A 20,886-nucleotide genomic window follows, 5' to 3' on the forward strand; every position below is an offset into this window, starting at 1 on the left:
CAGCTGCTTGGCCACCCTGTGGGGAGTATGACCCTGTTGATTCTCTTGGACCTCTTGGTGGCTTTTGATAGGTTGCCTGGGTTAGGAGTTGAAAGCACTGTGTTGCAGTGGTTCCACTCCTAATTGGATGGCTGATTCAAGAAGGTGGCAGTGGGGGATTATTGCTCTATGCCTGTAGAGGGATTCCATAGGTGTGGGATTCCATAGAGCTATATTCTAGCTTCTGTGCATTCTCTATCTACATGAAACTCCAGGGAGAGGTTATCTGGAGGTGTGAGCAGGGGTGTCATCAACATGAGGATGACACCCAGCTCTATCACACCTTTTCATCACATCCAGGTGAGGCAGTGGCTGTTCTGAATCAGTGCCTGGGCGTGCTAATGGACTGAATGAGGGCCAATAAACAGTCCAGACAATCCTGATACCTGATGGTATCAAAAGCCTCAAAGAGATCGAAGACTATCAACAAGTACTGTTAACGTGTGGTTCTTCTGCCCAGCTAAGTGATATTCAACCTGTTCTGGAGGGTGTTGCACATCCCCTAAAAGTTCAGATTCATAGTTTGTGGGTGCTTTTGGATCCAGCATTGTGACTAGTACCACATTGTGACTAGTACCACTCAGTGGAATGGAGCACCTTTTATCAGTGTAGGCTTATATACCAACCAGGGGCTTATCTGAACAGAGGTGGCCTAACTACAGTCATTGACACTCTGGTAACCTTTTGTCTGGGTAACTGCAGGGGTTTATATGTGGGGCTGACTTTGAAAATGCTCCAGAAACTTCAGCTGCTCCAAAACAGGGTAGTGAGATTATTAACAGGACTGGCCAATGCAGTCATATGTGCCAGTACTAGTACAGCACAGATGGTATCACACACCAATACATCTGGCGGATATTACTTCACCATGCAGCCCTCTTTATTGGAGAGGCTGTGGGGTAAAAGACATGTCTTTTCATTTATGGTGGACTTGTCCACATATACAGGGATTCTGGATGTTAGTACATAGAGAAATAAGGATTATTACTAGAGAAATGAGTGTGTGCCATCCGGAATTATTTTTACTATCAATACAAAGGATCTAATGTAAGTTTGAAATGTAAAGACCTTTTATCATTTTTGCCACTTGACAGACAACTACACAGCAGTGGGGAAAAACTGGATAACTTGAACTTACATGTATGGTACCAAAATTTACATAGACACTGCAGTGTCCATGTAGTTATAGGCGGTGAATAGATTCAGTATTCCACCATTATAAAGCCGTAATTGGGGTGTGTGTCATTCTAACGTTCATAAAATAGAAAATGTTTCACCAATCTTGCTGAAATTTACATGTGCCAGAAAGAAATGTTGGTTTTACATACCCTGAAAATTTCAAGAAGATTGGTGAAAGATGGGGAGAAGGATGGCAGTTTAAAGTACAAAAGGGAAATAAATATCTCTCATTCAAAACAACACTGATAACATGGGGTGGTGAGTATATGTGCTCATGAAATTCGGGAAATTGAGATCCCTACCCATCAATCAGTCCAGTGGTGGAGTCTACTTCCTCCATTCTTCTAGTTGGTGGAATGGCTTTTCTTTTTTAAAAAAATCCCTTCGGTTGATTTTTAATGAATATTTCTTTGCCCCATTAGAGTGAATACAGAGGCCTTTTTCAACCTTAGCGCAATACATGCTCAATAGCATCACTCTCCCCCTCCCTCCTGCCTCAGCTAGATGTACGCTGAAACTGAAATGGCTGCCTAGCTCCTCTTGCAGTCATTTCCTTAGTGGAACTATCATTCCTTCTGATGCTTGGGTTTTGGTTTAACCACTTACCAGCCTGGTTTCAGACCCTGCCAGAAGGAAGCTATGGAATTGAATGGGATTGAAACTTTTGTTCATAAGCAGCCCTGGCTTCCTGAGAAACAGACTCAGCCTGGTTCTTGCCTCCCTTTTGAGAGAAGAGTTCTCTTTTCTTCTTCCCCCCCCTCTTTTCTTTTGGCTTTTTGAGACTATTTTGGGCTCTCTTTCCCCAAGGCCAGTATGACCATGGGACATACTTACTTGCAATGATGGAAGTTGTAGTCCAACACCTTTGGAGGGCACCAGGTTGGGGAAGGGCTGCTCTAAACAAAAAAAGAGAAGTGGCCCTAAGATGTTCATCATCGGTTTTTCACAACCCCACAGTCACCTCTGCGCATCATATTCTCCATCCTGTCCTCATGGTTTATCTGCTTTGGGAGAATGAGAATTTCACTGGCACTTTCTGCCTCCTTAGGGAGGATGTGGCGTTAAGGCTAGTGAGCCTTAACTCCCAATTTTCCTGCTTTTTGGTGCTTGGTGGAAAAGTGTACAGCCTTAACGTTGTTTTGTAAACTGTAGGTTTTTTGTTTAATGAATATATGGTCTGTGGCAATATGAGAATACAATAACTCATTATTTGCTTCTGATCCAAGGAAAAACAGAAACACTAGTATTTTATGCTGTATAGTGGAGATTCATTCCACATACATCACAACCGGACTTACAATATACACCCGCTTCCACTCTGAGCATTTGGATGTTATAACACCAAACAAAGATCACACAGCATACTTATTAATTAGTATATTAGTTTATTCGTTTATTTCTTTTTCCTTTTCTGTCTTTTTCTTTTGTGTGTGTGTGTGTGTCTTGTGTCCCCCCCCTTAAAGTTATATTAACCAAGTTTTCTCTTACAGTTCTTTAAACCCCAACTGTTAGGGGGCTGTTCTATTTTCTGATACATCTAAAATAAAATATTTTAAAAAAATTAAAATATTATGCCAGTACTTTTCCATCTGCACTGGCTCTCAGTCCATTTCTAGATCTGATTCAAAGTTTTGTTATTAACTTTCAAAGCCCTAAATGGTTTGGGGACAGGTTTTCTGAAGGATCACCTCCTCCAGGCCTGGCCCAAGGCAGGTCACTGCATGAAGCTTGTGCTCAATAACTCCCATTTTTAATGCCTGCTCTTATTGGAAGCGTGAGTGGAGTCATCCACTGCAATGGCCTCGTGACATTACAGTAAACATGAATGTCTCCTGGATGGAGTCATTTTTGTGAACCGCCCAGGGAGCTTCGGCAATAAATAAATAAAATAAATAAAATAAAAAATGGACCTTTCTATGAGATTGAAGTTATGCATTTCTGTAATAATGGGTTAGGACACCAAAGAAGCCGGGAGGTTTTCTCGCTTGGAGAATTGGGATGATCACTCACAGATTCCCAAAAGGGTGGCAAGAGATTAAAGCCCACAAAGAAGGCAGGAACCTGATGAGTGCAAGATAGAAAAGAGGAGGAAGGTAGAATGGAAGAGGGAGGGAGTGAACAAGACCAATGGGGAAATAGGAAGAGCAGCGGAGGGATGAACAGTAATTGGGAGAGAGAAAGCACGAGGTAGGAAAATTACAGGTGGCAGAAGTTTGAAGAAGGAAGTGATGTTGTGGTCACAACTGATACATCTAATTGCTTTGATCTTGCCACGTGTGGTCATGTGGTTTATCCACATTCTCATGGGTATGAAGATCTTCCATTTATATCTGTCCTGCTAATCATTCCAGTGGGAGAATTTCATTGGACCAGAAAAGTGTGACGTCTTGTGGACATCATTGCTTGAGACTACTTATGCGTGGTGAGAAGCTCTGGGATCAGAGTGTCCTGGAAAGAGCAGAACACACAACGGTCCAAGGTAGGGATCAACATTAGCTGTTCCTGTTCAGTCTCTTCTAATTTGGTGTGATCCAAAATCCAGCGGTGTGGTGGCATGTTATCTGGGAGATGTTGGACATCGCAATCCAAGTGTAGTTGTAATCTTGAGGGCACCAGGTTGGAGAAAGGTTCTCCAGGAGCTTGCAAGTGAAAATTTGACAGATGAGAGAAAGAGAACAGAGGAAGGTTTGGGAAACAGAAATAGAGTAAATTGATGGTGGGGCACCTTAAAAAAATTGCTAGAATTGTCCTTCAGTTCATATATGCATTAAAAACAGTGTGGATGTTGCTAACAATGTGGATATCTGCTCCATGCTTGTGGTCAGTTATTATCAAATGCTGTCTATGTCTAAATTGATATCAAATATTGATTGCTAGATGTCTGAATTGCCACAACTACAGAGCGTTTGCCACAACATTTGCAGAAGAGAGTTTGAAATGGCAATTTCATTTCAGTTTCAAACAGTTCCAAGAAGCGTCAAACCCCGCAGTGGCAAACTAAAGTATTTACACATCATCTCTACTTTTTTCAGGTGTCTCTTTTGCGTGGCCAATATGATATCTTTCAAGGGATATGCCTTGGCTCTCTTCGGAATCCTGATTGTGGTGGTGGTGTTCCTACCGGGAGCCTATGCCCCCGACTATCAGAAGTTCATAACGCAACACTACGATAATCCCAAGAGCAGCGTTGGGAAAAATTACTGCAATACCATGATGCAAAGACGTGGCATGACCAGACCAGAGTGCAAGGAAGTGAACACCTTCATCCATGGCTCCAAGAAGAAAATCATAGCTGTGTGTGGCAAAGGAGGAGAACCCTACGGCGCTGGACTGCGGCGTAGTAAAAGCAAGTTCTCCGTCACCACCTGCAAACACACTGGTGGTTCCAAACGCCCACCTTGTAAGTACAGAGAGAACAGTTCGCAAAGATTCATCATTGTTCGTTGTGCCGGCGGAAAGCCTGTTCACTACGATGAAGGTCATATTTAACAGCATGTGAAATGCACCTATGAAAATGCTTGCATTCTCAGAATTCAGCCTTCTCCTGCTCCTCCTACATTGAAAATTGCGCTCGGAGTCATAGTAGTAGGACTGATCTTGTCTAATGCTGATTTATTGCCATTTCCTTGCTTTCACATTACTGTACTTGATTGTGAGCTTTCGCAAAGCTTTCCTTCCCAGCCTTAGAACCATCCACATCTGTGGATATCCTATTGTAAGTTTCGTTTCTTTAAGCCAGCAATGCCTACTCTGCCTGAATAAATTGGGGAAAATATGTTGCATAACATTTTCACTGTGTAGTGTTTCATTTCATTTCTGTTTATTCATTTTGGGAGGGAACAGAAGACAGTTCAAAGTCTTCTCTCTTGTTACTCTCCTCTCATGTTTATGACCAAGTCAGTAGTAGTAGTAATAGTAGTAGTACTTAGGGTGACCGTATGAAAAGGAGGACAGAGCTCCTGTATCTTCAACAGTTGCATAGAAAAAGGAATTTCAGCAGGTGTCATTTGTATATATGGGGAACTTGGTGAAATTCCCTCTTCATCACAACAGCAAAAGCTGCAGGAGCTATACTTGAGTGACCATTTAAAAAGAGGGCAGGGCACCTGCAGCTTTAACAGTTGTGATGAAGAGGAAATTTCACCAGGTTCTCCATATATACAAATGACACCTGCAGAAATTCCCATTTCAATACAACTGTTAAAGATACAGGAGCCCTGTCCTCCTTTTCATATGGTCACCCTAAGTAGTAATTTATTATGGTCACAAGACCAGCAAAGTAAAATAGCACTGTGGATACAATGATATAAAAGCAGTTAGTTGATTAAAATTAAAATTTTAAAAAGTAAAATTGAATAAGCAGATTTTAAAAAATGCACATGTCCCACTCATAAAAATACAAGATTTAGTTAGTAAAAACATTGCAATTCAAACTGAAACAAATTTCTTATACATCCCTAAATCATGTCTATTTTAATCTTGAGTGGAGTTGACTCCAATGATGTTACAGGCAACAGGCAATGGTTTTCAGCTATGCACACTTTCCCCCCCCAGTAAGAGTTGATCTCCCACCTAGAAAGAAAATCTGTATTTCCTTCATTCCACAAGGATCGTACTGAAAACCTGAAAATGCAGTAATGTCAGCAGCCCCTGCAGAATTTGAGTGGTGAATAGGGTGGGGGGGAATCTACCCATCAGATCAACCCCAATCCATCTGGAGCTCAAGAAATCCAATTTGATTTTATGGATTCATTCATTACTTTCAAACAACAAGAAAAACATCAGCAGGAAACTCTTGACTCTGCCCAGATACAAGTGAATGCAGCGCCATCTAGTAACTAAAGCATATCATTACATGGAGCTTTATGAGATAGCCTTAACTCTGTCTTAAACTAGCAGGTTTTTTGATTAGGAATATAAGAGGAAGCTCAGCACACACACACACACACCCCTGCAAACAACAACCAACCAAACCAAGCTCTTCCATAGGGGATGAATGGAATCAAAAAAGCAAGGGTCACTTTTGGCCACTTTTAGCACTGCCATCAAAAACAGGTAGGGCAAGAGTTCTGCAATTTCCTTGAATTGTTGTTGTTTATTCGTTCAGTCGTTTCCGACTCTTCGTGACTTCATGGACCAGCCCACGCCAGAGCTTTCTGTCGGCTGTCGCCACCCCTAGCTCCCCCAAGGTCAAGTCTGTCACCTGCAGAATATCATCAATCCATCTTGCCCTTGGTCGGCCCGTCTTCCTTTTGCCTTCCACTTTGCCTAGCATCAGCCTCTTCTCCAGGGTATCCTGTCTTCTCATTATGTGGCCAAAGTACTTCAGTTTTGCCTTTAATACCATTCCCTCAAGTGAGCAGTCTGGTTTTATTTCCTGGAGTATGGACTGGTTTGATCTTCTTGCAGTCCAAGGCACTCTCAGAATTTTCCTCCAACACCACAGTTCAAAAGCGTCTATCTTCCTTCGCTCAGCTTTCCTTATGGTCCAGCTCTCACAGCCATAGGTTACTACGGGGAATACCATTGCTTTAACTATGCGGACCTTTGTTGTCAGTGTGGTGTCTCTGCTCTTAACTCTTTTATCAAGATTTGTCATTGCTCTCCTCCCAAGAAGTAAACGTCTTCTGATTTCCTGGCTGCAGTCAGCGTCTGCAGTAATCTTTGCGCCCAGAAATACAAAGTCTGTCACTGCCTCCACATTTTCTCCCTCTATTTGCCAGTTATCAATCAAGAAAGAAAGAAAATAAAAAGGAAGGAATAGGGTGGGACTGGAACTGTTCAGACAACATGCTAAGCCATGGTTAGAATGCTAACCCTTTTGCAGCAAGTAGTTAGTAACCATGTTTAAATTGTGATTATGTAGCCACAATGGTTAGGAATGGTTCACACAACCTGCTACGGCTAAGCCATGTTTTGCTCAAAATGCTTAACCACCATGTATTGTCTGTACTATATCAATGTGTCTACAATGGGTTGGATAGCAGTACATCGAGAATGGGAATTGACTTAATCATGGCCCGATCTACACCAAGCAGGATATAACACTTTAAAAATGGTATAAAAACAGTATATGTAATGTATCCTGGGCCTGAACAGTTGTTATAACTAGGGGTGTGCACGGACCCCCTGCTCTGCTTCTCTTCCAGATCCGCGATTTGCGGATTGGCCCGCTCTGCCTATGGCAGCTCCGCTCCGCTCGGAGCTCCGGATCCGGATCGGAGCTCCGTTCCCCCCCCCCATAGGCTTGCATTAAGCTAAAAAAGTATACAACTTTTTTTCTGTGAAAGTTAGAAACCTCAGGTTTGGCACCATGACACCTCATGGGGGTATACACACGCATGCCAAGTTTCAAGGCAATCCCATCATCCCCTGATTTTTGGGGAATTTATGAAAATCGGGCATCCCATTCACACCCCTTTCCATAGCTCCGTCAATTTGCACGTTAGAAACCTCAAACTCACCACCATGAAAGCTTATCCAGGGATACATACGCATGCCAAGACTCAAGGCAGTCCCATCATCCCCTGATTTTTGGGGAATTTAGGAAAATCCAACACCCCATTCACACCCCTTTCCATAGCTCCGTCAATTTGCACATTAGAAACCTCAAACTCACCACCATGAAAGCTTATCCAGGGATACATACGCACACCGAGACTCAAGGCAGTCCCATCATCCCCTGATTTTTGGCGGGGCTTAAACCTGCAGACATCTCAATGGGGCCATTTCAAAGGAAATCCCAACATGCCATGAATTGGGGAGTAGAGATCAACCTAAATGAATCTTCTTCCACACTTGAAAAATGGATTCGGAACTTCCAAAACTCTAAGTGAGCGCAGGAAGGACTTCTCCCCTGAGTCAAAGCCACACACACACAACATCCCTGTGAGGTGGGCAGGGGAGGAGGGAGGGAAGGCAGGCAGGCAGCAGATATTTCTGGGGGCATAAGGAAATGAGCCAAGGATAAGCCAGTAATGCATATAAAATGGAATAAATAAATAAACAAAGGAGGGGTGGAATTAAAAGCAGCAGTGTTGCTGAATAAACAACAAGAAGAACTTTTTTAAAAAGGCTATATCTGTATTTTACCAGCAATAGGGGGACGTGCCCAGGGGAGGGGGAAGCAGCTGCCAGTTCAATTCATGAAAGCCATTGCTTCACCAACAGCTCTGAGGAGTAAACGCTCACTTCAACTCATGATAGGCATTGCTCCACCACTAAGAGAAGTAGACCGCTCACTTCAACTCATGATAGGCATTGCTCCACCACTAAGAGAAGTAGACCGCTCACTTCAACTCATGATAGGCATTGCTCCACCGGGTTACTCTCTTTGGAAGGCTCTGATGGCCTTCCAAGTACAGGAGAGAGTGGGGGCACGTCCCCTTGCACCACATCTTTTCAGTTGTTCCCCAAAGTTAGGGTGGGTAGCAGTGCTCTCTTATTATTGGCTTAGTATATGATTTCAGGTTGTGTTTGTGCATTTGGTGGGGCTACTGTTTTAAAAAACACTGGGAAAAGTCTGTTCAGATTAAGAAAGAGAAGTTTCCCAGAATCCCAAGTTACCCGTTTTGCCTATCCCCTCCTCCAACTTTGGGATCATGTGATCATGACCGGGAGTTGACTCTGCCCCACAGCCCTTCGATAAAGGTATTTTTCCCGCCGGTTTTTTAAAAAATTCTAGCGCGCGACCCGCACCACGCAGAGAGGTGAGAGTAGTCTCAAAATGACCACCATCCATGACTCTCTGAGCACAAGAATTTTCAGAACGATAGCTTCAAAAACAACACAGTTATCCCCGATTCTTTTCCCCAATGCAATCCTATGGGCGAAAACCGCCGTTTGACCCATGCTGTCCCTGTTTATAATGTTTGTTTACCCGATTTTTAAAAAAATATAGCACGTGAACCACATGACGCAGAGAGGTGAGAGTAGTCTCAAAATGACCCCCATCCACGACTCTCTGAGCACAAGAATTTTCAGAACAATAGCTTCAAAAACAACCCAGTTATCCGCGATTCTTTTCCGCAATGCAATCCTATGGGTGAAATGTTTCAAGATGGCGATCGGAGTGGTCTGCCTGAAAGAGGAGCTCCGAAAAATGGGCGCTTCTCTTCACCTTGCTTCTAGGGGTCCGCGGTCCGCTTCTACTCTGCCTCTGGGCAAGGCGGAGCAGGCCAATTCACTCCTGCTTCTGCGCTTCTAATCGGAGCGGAGCACATGCCTAGTTATAACCATTATAAACCATTATAAGCAGTAGTGTAGATCCTGCCCATGTCTAAGTTAAATCCTGTAGATTTCAACAGAGCTTCTTCAGTCTGGATCCAACCTTGTAATCAGATATGGTACTTTAAGGTAGACTACCTTCTCTGTCTAAGCCATTTCTTCACCACATGTCTGTGATATCACGTCAGCTTATGGTTTTTAAGGAGGAGATACATGAAGGTGAATTTCAGACAGTTTGGAGAAATCATTTTGATTTTGTAAAAAATTAGACTGCTCGGCCTTGAACATGGTCAAATGCTCTTTGCCTTAACTATACAGACACACCTGTGGCATTATCATTTCACAAGGTTCTTCTTCTCAGCGACGTCACTTACCAAATGACAACCTATTTCATGCATTTTGGATCTTTGCTAGGGTGACCATATGGAAAGGAGGACAGGTCTCCTATATCTTTAACAGTTGAATAGAAAAGGGAATTTCAGCAGGTCTCATTTGTATATATGGAGAACCTGGTGAAATTCCCTCTTCATCACAACAGTTAAAGTTGCAGGAGCTATACTAGAGTGACCAGATTTAAAAGAGGGCAGGGCACCTGCAGCTTTCACTGTTGTGATGAAGAGGAAATTTCACCAGGTTCTCCGTATATACAAATGACACCTGCTGAAATTTCTTTTCTATACAACTATTAAAAGGAACAGGAGACCTGTCCTCCTTTCCATGTGTTCACCCTATTGTCTGAGTCATATAGGGGAGAGATGGGAAACCAGCACTGAGCAAATATGGTCTCCCAAATTGTCCATGCTATTTATAGGTGGGGAAATGATGGGAGATGGAATTTCCCCAAATATTCTTACATAATTTTCTAACAGTTTTAGTGAGGACAGAAAAAAATACTCTTAGATCATTTCTCAGAAAACACTCTGAAGCCTATGCATGCCTACTCAGATGTAAAACCTGTTGCATTCACTGAGGCGCTCTCTCAGGAAAACAGCCTTAATATTGAATAAAATTCTACCATTAGTTCATATTGGAAGCAATGAATCAAAAGAGAAAGATCAGGAGGCTATTTTGCCAGATATTCTCCAGTGGAAGACAGAAATGCTCCAAAACTTTGGGAGGAGCTTTAAAAAGAACATTATCAAAAATGTATTGGTAAATGCTTTTCTAAGACGTGTTTAATCAGCCCTCTTAATAAGCAGCCAATGGTGCTACAAAATACTGGCTGATCCTATAACAGGAAAAATCTTGAATAAGGAACTTGCATAAGATATAAATGAAAGGGGCCCCTCAAGACAGGATTGGATACAGACTTAGCCAAACTTAGAGTAGACCCAATGAAATTAATGGGGCTTCAGTTGTCCTGTGAATTGCAATTTGTGTATTCTAAGAGTTTCTCTACATGAGTGAGTTATTGCATACTCCTGATTGGCCACTCATGGAAGTTTGTAGGTCCTTTACATGACATCATCAACTGCAGGACATCTCCCACACGTTCCCCCAATAATCTCACATTTAAGAAAATTGGAGATAATGTAGTATTTAAAATTATTGTGGGATGTCTCCAGTGTGTAAATCTGATGTAGCACTATAATTCTACCACTAGATGGTGGTGTTTCATTGCACATAATAGCATTGCTGAGAGTTTTCAATTCAAAATCACATGGCCACCATCTAAAGGAGCTAGACATAAACACAGGAAGACTCCAGAAGAAGAAACCTCCATAAGGATGTGGTAAGAGTATTTTCAGATGGAACAGATGATAGCCCACACATATCATGGTTAAAGGAGACAGTGTGTTGGCCCAGATTTGGTGGACGTGTGACCATAATCTTGGGATTTAGGGCTGGGGCCCCCATGAGGTTGAGTTTTCTCTGATTGTTCTTCCTACATGAGCAGCGCATCCCATCTTAGCCCAAATATTTCGCTTCTCTTTTAAGAGGTCAGAATTGGGTTGACAGTTGTTATGTGAATTGAGCTCAGAACCCTGTTGGTGGTTGTTCAATAATAGTGCTGTCACAGCTGAGACTCTGGATACAATCATGTTCTGCTGCTTCACGGATACATTTAATGTTGCCTTTATTTTTCAGGAATTTTTAGATATGGGTACAAGGAGTGAGAGAAAAATTAAGGAGTGATTTATGTGGAAATGCATTGATAATGCACAGCTTGTGACAAGCATATAATTCGATTTAGTCATCTCAATGGATCAATGTTTCTTAGAGGTAACATGAAAGAAGTTGGAAGCCAAAAACAAATCCAACTATCAAAACCTTGAAAAAGAGTTTTACAAGTATGGAAGGTTGCCAATATAAACGTAGTATATTACTGGTGTGTTACCTGCCAGAGTTAAATGTAAATTGTTGAAAGACATATGTTTTTTGCCATGTGAAATCTCATTACGGTAGTAGTTAAAAGGCTCCTCCTCTGGAATTTGTCAACAAAAAGCAAAGATTCATGTATATTTTGATGCCATTTTGCTTCCGATGCCTCATTCTACTTGGACGTTATATTTGATAATCAAATACAAAAGAGGAGGAAGAGCATCAACATGGAGAAGTTGAGAAAGTGATCGGTACCACCTAATTTGATGGGAAATGTTATTAAAGGTTGAATGTGTAAATATGTAGAAGAAAAACCTTGCTAACCGGAATAAGCATGCCATTTGCAAAGATAAGTACTGCCCCACCAGTCTTTTAGGACTGTCAACACACATGTAAATCATGCAATCCATTATACATGATATCCTTGGACTTCAATTTTTTATTTATTTTTTACAAAGTGCTCCTGAGATTGTACCTTTGATATAATTGCTAGGTGACAAATGATGCAGGCCATTGCCTATGGAGGGCTACAGAGGGACTTATTTCTGAGGTTTCATTGGGCAGTTTTCTTTGGGTCCCTGTTTGAGATTTCTGTTCTCTGCACACTGAGGCAGTGTAAATTCAGGAGACTTTTGGATCCTTGTCTAGCATTCACCGTTGTAAACCGCCCAGAGAGCTTTGGCTATGGAGAGGTATTTAAATGTAATAAATAAATAAATAAATATAAAAAATAAATTGTGATAATGAGCATCTGTTCTGGCCTTTCTTTGTATGGCTAACGAACATGGTATTGTTTACATGGCTAATGAACCAGAGGTAGAATGACAAATTTTTAGATTAGTTCCTCATTGATAAAGCAGAAGTAGAAACAAGCTAAGAAGTGCTAGAGAGAAATGACTACAGCAAGCCTTTGGTCCATTTTGTTCCATGGCTAATGTTTGCAGGGTAATCGTATCTTATATTTCTGATTGCTAGGTTGCTAGTTTCTTGTATTAGATTTTTCTGAACTTGTCAACTGCTTCATTTGTTCAGTGGTAGCAGTATGCTGAATCTGTGAGTATGAATATGAGAAAGGTGATGGGAAAAGAGTTTTAGATGTTCAGAAACATGAGACTATGGTCATCCAGTGAAAGATTTTCACGCAGAAAAGATATTTGAGAGAAGGGGAGAGTGTATCACACAGAGTATTGCAAAAGCTTCAAAGTACAGCAAAAGCTACAAAAGTAGGTGTGAGAAGTTAATTTCAGATACACTGAATGACTCACTTTTTCTTTATTTCAGTGATTTCAACATGAAGACGTTATGTAGAACAGATTTGTCTTAATTGTGTGCTGTGAAATCAGACGTGACCAATACCATGTTCTGGTGGGCACGCCCCTTTGGGGGCTGGACATGTTGGTGGGCACGTTCCCTGGGGAGTCGGCCATGTTGTCCTCCTTTTTGGTTTCCAAAATATGGTCACCTTATTGTTGTTTTAATGTAATTACAAAAGCAAGACTATCACTGAAGAGAAATTTGCGGTGGGTGGGTGAGGCTCCCCTAATTCCCCCCTCCAATCTAAGCGATAGTTTGTTCATACACTTCCAAGGAACCAAGGACTCAATCTCACGCTTAAAGGAGGAAAATATTTATTTTAGTAAAGGCATCCATTTTGACATGGGGGGCACAAACCACAACTTGGACATGCTGGCTAATTCAGTTTCATAGCAAGAAAAACATGAAAGGAAATCAAATTATACTAATAGAAAAGAGGTGCTGGGGCTCACGTGGGGGAGTATAGACCCCAAAGGGAGAGACAAGGAAGTTTTGCTCTTGATACAGTCAAGTTCAGCCAAGGCAGAATCGAACTGGAAAGGATTCTAGATCTCGTACAGCCTATGTCTATACTTCTGACTCAGAAGCTAAGAGAAGAAAGCCTTATTCGGTTATTTGTCGACGCCTCTGAAGGCAACCGGCTCTCTGCTCAGACACAGAACCATAATCCTTTCTGTTTGGGTGAAAGCAAGGAACATTCCATCATCATACACTCATACGGTGTTCGGAAGGGGAGAGGAGAGGCTTTCTTCATAAGCAAGTGATCTCAACTTTGGATTGCAGATGGGTATATGTTCTCTGACCGCGGCAGGACTGTAAGAATTGATCTTGAGGTAGATCTCGAGTATTTTCACCATACTATTTTTGCAGGGTGGAAGATCAGGTGGATAATACTCATCCGTTTCGAATAATTGAAGTATCTCATCTGCATCATTCTTCCTCACTATCCAGGCAGATACGAAAAGGAACCAGAACACACAGGATCCCTTTGCAGCCATCTGAAGAAACAAATGAAGAGAAATAGAACTAAGAACTGAGAAGGAAAGATCAACAGACAGCTCCCATCTCAGCCCCTCACCTACTCAATTGTATTAGAACATAAGAAAATAAGAAGAACCATGATGGATCAGGCCAAGGGTCCATCTAGTCCATCACACAGTGGCCGACCAGGGACCCACAAACAGGACACAGTGCAACAGCATCCTCCCACCCATGCTCCCCAACAATTGCTGTATATAGTTTACTGCCTCTGATACAGATGTGGCATTCCAGATGTTGTTGGATTGCAGTGGCTATCAAACATGCCTTTTGCTTTAGAGCCAGAATTACAATTACACCCACGTGACCTTTCAGTCTCTTCCTCTTTTAATTAGAACACTTTGCCATTTTCTGTGGCATTATAAACATGGTAGACACTGCACCCCATTCATCAGTGTGTTCCTCAATGGAAATGATTGTGCTTTGAAGAAATACTGCCATGGCGTTGATTCACACAGTCTAGGAGTTCTAATGTAGATCTTCTCTAGTCTTACCTTTTCATTCCTACATGGCCTGATATCCCTGGCATGCATTCCACTTCCAGAAATAGTTATAAGAGAGCAGGGGGATCCACCCAGAATTTTCTCTGCTTGTGCACATAAAGTAGGGTGACCATATTTTGGAAACCAAAAAGGAGGACAAAATGGCCGCCCTCAGGAGGCGTGGCCACCCCAACATGCCCACCCCCAAGGCGGTGCCAACTCAACATGTCCAGCTCCCAAGGGGGCGTGGCCCCGGTCACATTTATTTATTTATTACATTTTTATACTGCCCAACAGCCGAAGCTCTCTGGGCGGTTCACAAAAAGTAAATGATAGCAACCAATGAGTAGCAAAGGCACACAACTACTATAATAATATACTAAATACTAAAAAAGGAACTTACACTTATATAAAACCATTTCTTTATTTTTTATAACATAATAAACAACCACAACAGTCATAGTACTAGGGTGACCATATCTGGGAAACCAAAAAAGAGGACACCTAGTGTGTGTGGGGGGAAGCAGCTTTCTGAGTCCTGCAGAAAGTATGTTATTCCCCCACCACCTTAAAGAACCTGATTAGAGTGGAGGAGGGGAAAGGATTTCATTCTGCACCACCACCATCCACTCCAATTGGGGCCTTTTCTATAATGTCCACGAATGACCCACTTTCCACTTTAAGGCCTCAATTGGAGCTCGGGGTGGGGGATGATGTGCCTCAAGAAAGCATGTCATTCCCTCCTGCCATGCTAATGGCAGCCTTAAAGGGGAAGGTGTGTCATTCCAGGACATTATTGAAAATTATAGAAAATCCCCCCTGACACCATGGAAAGAACAAAAACCAGGACAAATCCGGGGAAATCCTGACAGTTGGTCACCCTATGGTTGACAGCTGCTTGGCCATTGTGTGATCAGAATGTTAGACTCAAATGACCCATGGTCTGATCCAGCACAGCACTTCTTATGTTCACAACGGAGGACAGGAGACCGTCTTCTTACCTGATCTGTCAAGCAGGGTGGAGGCCCAAGTTTCTCCTTCTGCCTGGACGTCTCTGGAAGTCTCCTTTAGACACCTTTAGGTTTGGGTCCAGAATATTATAAGGTCTTCAAAGACTGTTTAGTTCCAAAATTAATGGAACTTTATAATAGGATATTATCAGGAGAGAAGATACCTGAATCATGGGAACATTCAGTGATAATTCTGATCCCAAAACCAGATAAAGATTTGACTAATCCCGATTCTTATAGACCTATTTCTTTAATAAATCAGGATGCTAAAATTTTTACATCTATTATGGCCAAACGGCTAAATAAATTTTTGGCAGAATATATAGGAGCAGATCAATGTGGGTTTGTGGTAGGAAGGCATATGCATAATTTAGTGGGTAGAGTTTTAAATGTAATAAATGTAATTAAAAAAGCAAATATTAAGGCAGGTATTATGGCATTAGATATTTTTAAAGCTTTTGATTGTGTGAGCTGGCAGGCACTAAAGAGTATTATAGATAAATTGGGATTTGGAAATAAATTTAAAAATGTAATAGAACAGCTATATTCCCAAAATACGGCGGTAGTGGTGGTAAATGACGGACTTACTGAAAAGATACGACTAGCCAGAGGAACAAGACAAGGATGTCCGCTCTCGCCGGTCCTGTTTGTAATGGTTATGGAAGTTTTGGCGAAGGCACTAAGGGAGGATGAAGAGTTAGAAGGAATTGGAGAGGTAAGGGAAATAAAGTTAAACATGTTTGCGGATGACACTTTATTGACCATTAAGAATCCATTAAGAAAGTTAGAAAGAATTAAATATCAGTTGAGGGAATTTGAGGAAATTACAGGGTTAAAAATAAATTGGTCTAAATCAGAGATGATGTTGTTTAACTATACCAAGAAGGAAGAAAAGGATTGGGAATTTAAGGGAATGGAATTGAAAGTTAAGAATGAGATTAAATATTTGGGAATTAAAATTACAAAAAATTTAGAGAATCTTGAAAAGGAAAATTTAACGAGGTTAAAGAAAGAGGTATTAGAGAAATTGGAGAAATATAAAAGATTAAATTTATCTTGGTTCGGAAGAATAGCCTTAATAAAAATGAAGATATTAGCTAAAATTAATTTTGTATTTAGAATGTTACCTATAAAAATATCAGAAACCGAGATAAAAAGTTGGCAAAATATTATTAATAAATATTGTAATGGAGAAAAGAGAGCAAGAGTGAATAAAAATAATTGGTACCTAAGCCAAAAAAAGGGGGGAATGGGTCTCCCAAACATAAAATTATACTACGTAGCAAATAGATTAAGACATGTTGTAGAAGCAATTATGGGAGTAGGAGATTTATATTGGATGGAAGAAAAAACCATAAATAAGGTAGAGATGAATTTGGAGAATGTTTTTTTTAAAGACGGAGGAAGAAAGTGGGTTGGAAGTATAGATAATCCACTCCTGAGGACTCAATGGGAAATTTGGAGTAAATTTAAAGGGAAGCTGCTTCCGAGCAACTCTCCCTTAGCACCAATAATAATGTTAAAGAATTTCCCAGAGGATCTAAAGGGTAGATTATGTAAAATATTAAAAGAGAAAAATAAAATAAGATTAAAGGATTGGGTAAGAGATATTAAAACAAGAGAGGATATGGAAAATTTGTTAAAGGAGAAGAAGCTATCTTGGCTAGAATATGGTCAATTAGAGCAATGGAATAAAAAGTGGATTAAAGATAATAGAATGTGCAGAAAGATGACGAGGTTTGAAGAATTAGTAGCAAGTAAGGAGGAAGGGAAAGGAGGGAGTATAGTTTCAAAAGGATTAATGAGTGAAATATATAAAATATTGTTAGAGAAGGAGTTTAGAGAGAATACAGAGAAAATGGTTTGGGAATCAGATTTGAAGATACAAATAGGGCGACAGAGCTGGGAGGGACTATGGAAACAAAGAGTGTTGAGAAGTTTATCAGTAAGAATAAAGGAGAATTATTTTAAAATCCTATGGAGGTGGTACCTAACCCCGGTTAGATTGAATAAGATAAGTGATCAACATTCAGCAAATTGTTGGAGAGGTTGTGGGGAAAAAGGAACGTATTTACATATGTGGTGGCAATGCAAATATGTACAAAGATTATGGAAGATGGTGTTCTCAGAAATTGAAGAAATAGTGGGAATGAAAATAGAACAAACACCAAAAATAGCATTGCTGTCACTATTTGAAGATATAAAGTGTGGAAAAGGAACTATAGAGCTGATATCGAGTTTGTTGGTTGCAGCACGACTGATGGTAGCTAGGAACTGGAAGATCCAAGGGGAATATTCTATTGAGGAATGGTATAAAGAAGTATGGGACATAGCCATTAATGATAAACTGACATGTAATATTAAGTGGAGAAAAGGCGTAACTAAAATAAATGAGTTCGAAGGAATCTGGAAACAGTTCCTAGTGTTTGTGTTTACTAAGGGAAGTGGGAAACCACCAGCAGAAGAAACGATTAGATTTTGGACTCAAGAATGATCCCGAGGTGGGGGGTGCACTTTTATGTTAAGTACGAAGATGTTGTAGTATGATAAGGTATATGTAATAGTTTTTGATATTTGTACTCAACAATTATTCAATATGTATGCAGTAGATATTTGATGTTTTTTTTCTTATTGTGTTTTGTTTCAGTTATATTTTGGTAATGTTTATCTATGTTTATATAGTGTTGAAAATGAATAAAAATTATTAAAAAAAAAAAATGGAAGTCTCCTTTAGACACAGGCTCCTAATATACACAGAGAGACCAGCCAGGCCCCATGGGACCCGAAGCAAAATGGAGGCTGGATGTCCCGGAGGAGATGCCAAGTGGACAAACAGTGCAGCGCAATTTGGCACATGGAAATGTAGAGAACGTGAAAAATCAAAATGTATTTTCCATGACCCCAAATTCTCTGAAATTGCTGCCTATGCCCTTTCATCATCTAGATCCACCCCGTTCTTCCAATATTTGTATATGGAGCACTGACTCTAATGCCAGACAGAGGGAAGGCATTTGCTGCCATGATCTTTAAATGAGCCACAATGTCTAGGTGGTCTTCCAAGGTTTGACCTAAAGCAAGGTCTGTTCTGCATCCACCTCTGTTGAAGATGTGACTGTTTGGGACATGACACCGGGCCTTGTCTGTGTGTTTGCATGTGAAGCATTTGTCTTTGTGTGCAAACCCATGACCTTGTGTTCATTTGAAGCAATACATTTCAATAAGCAAACATGCTGTTGGGACAGGGGCTCGGAGCAGTGTACCAGCTCCAGGGAAATCACAGTGCATCAGCCAATGCCAACCTACAGCAGCCATATGCAAAGCTTTCCACCAATCGTTATTCTTCCTTCCACATCGGGGATCCTTCTTTCGTTCAATGAGAATTTTGCTGAAAATCTTCCAAAAACAGCCTGTTGCTTGAGGGCTGTGGTAGTTCTCAAGGCAGTTCAGTGTGAGGTTGAATATGGTGGCAGCAAAAGAAGTAAAAGGGCTGCTGGTGATGGTGGGGACTCTGGAATATGAGTAGACCCCTTTATACGATCAGGGCCAAAGCCAATGTGAGAAGACGTCCCATTTATGGCTCCCCACTCATCGAGAGAACATTGCCTGCATTGGCATCTGAATGGGAATACCTGGCCCTCTCCCTCTTACAGGTATTGCTTCTGGTTTATTTTGCATAATAACTGAAATCCTGCTGAAATAGGGTGACCATATTTTGGAAACCAAAAAGGAGGACAACATGGTCAGCCCCCAAGGGGGCGTGTCCAGCACCAAGGGGGCGCGCCCACCCGAACGTAGCCTTGGTCACATGTCTGGTTTTACGGCACACGTTTAAGACAAATCTGTTCTACATTACATCTGTTCTTAATGTTAAAATCACTGACATAACGAACAAATGAGAGATTTAATGTATCTGAAATTAACTTCACTTACTCCTACTTTTGTAGGTTTTGCTGTACAGTGAAGCTTTTGCTATACTCTGTGTGTTCCTTTCTCCCCTTCCCTCAAATATCTTTTCTGACTGTATCTTCACTCATTGCAAGCTGCTGTTGTTGTTAACAGGGTTTGCTACTGGCCGCCCGGATGGCTGGCTTTTTTTAATTACATTTTTTTTAAAAAAAAAAAGCTTGTGTATAATTATCACAAGTTTCTCTTCTCTAAAATTAGGGTGGGTGTTGTGGCAGTGAAAACTACTTTGCCCATTCACACTTCTCACTTATATACATTAGCTTCTCAAGGGTTGTGTGTTGGAACCACTTCGCACATTCAGACTTTGAACTCCTGTCTACTTCCTGCACAAACATGCGACCCTGAGACCCTCTTCCTAATGCCCTGCATTTCATGCCAGCACCATTGGGCTAAGTTACAATACATGTCTCTGGTTGTCTTTTGTGTGTGTGTGTGTGTCTTGTGTCCCCCCCCTTAAAGTTATATTAACCAAGTTTTCTCTTACAGTTCTTTAAACCCCAACTGTTAGGGGGCTGTTCTATTTTCTGATACATCTAAAATAAAATATTTTTAAAAAATTAAAATATTATGCCAGTACTTTTCCATCTGCACTGGCTCTCAGTCCATTTCTAGATCTGATTCAAAGTTTTGTTATTAACTTTCAAAGCCCTAAATGGTTTGGGGACAGGTTTTCTGAAGGATCACCTCCTCCAGGCCTGGCCCAAGGCAGGTCACTGCATGAAGCTTGTGCTCAATAACTCCCATTTTTAATGCCTGCTCTTATTGGAAGCGTGAGTGGAGTCATCCACTGCAATGGCCTCGTGACATTACAGTAAACATGAATGTCTCCTGGATGGAGTCATTTTTGTGAACCGCCCAGGGAGCTTCGGCAATAAATAAATAAAATAAATAAAATAAAAAATGGACCTTTCTATGAGATTGAAGTTATGCATTTCTGTAATAATGGGTTAGGACACCAAAGAAGCCGGGAGGTTTTCTCGCTTGGAGAATTGGGATGATCACTCACAGATTCCCAAAAGGGTGGCAAGAGATTAAAGCCCACAAAGAAGGCAGGAACCTGATGAGTGCAAGATAGAAAAGAGGAGGAAGGTAGAATGGAAGAGGGAGGGAGTGAACAAGACCAATGGGGAAATAGGAAGAGCAGCGGAGGGATGAACAGTAATTGGGAGAGAGAAAGCACGAGGTAGGAAAATTACAGGTGGCAGAAGTTTGAAGAAGGAAGTGATGTTGTGGTCACAACTGATACATCTAATTGCTTTGATCTTGCCACATGTGGTCATGTGGTTTATCCACATTCTCATGGGTATGAA

General features: G+C 41.2%; 2 protein-coding genes across 2 annotated transcripts in view; one reads left to right on the forward strand and one right to left on the reverse strand.

Moving 5' to 3' along the window:
• Positions 1-20,886, reverse strand: part of SLC39A2 (solute carrier family 39 member 2) — a 378,852-nt gene that overhangs the window by 100,278 nt on the left and 257,688 nt on the right. The window lies entirely within an intron of this gene.
• LOC134405711 (ribonuclease-like) lies at positions 4,273-4,707 on the forward strand. The gene has a single exon (XM_063136956.1). It carries the CDS (start codon positions 4,273-4,275, stop codon positions 4,705-4,707), a length of 435 nt encoding a protein of 144 aa, XP_062993026.1.

The sequence above is a fragment of the Elgaria multicarinata genome, chromosome 11, assembly GCF_023053635.1.
Source record: "Elgaria multicarinata webbii isolate HBS135686 ecotype San Diego chromosome 11, rElgMul1.1.pri, whole genome shotgun sequence".
Classification (NCBI taxonomy): domain Eukaryota; kingdom Metazoa; phylum Chordata; class Lepidosauria; order Squamata; family Anguidae; genus Elgaria; species Elgaria multicarinata.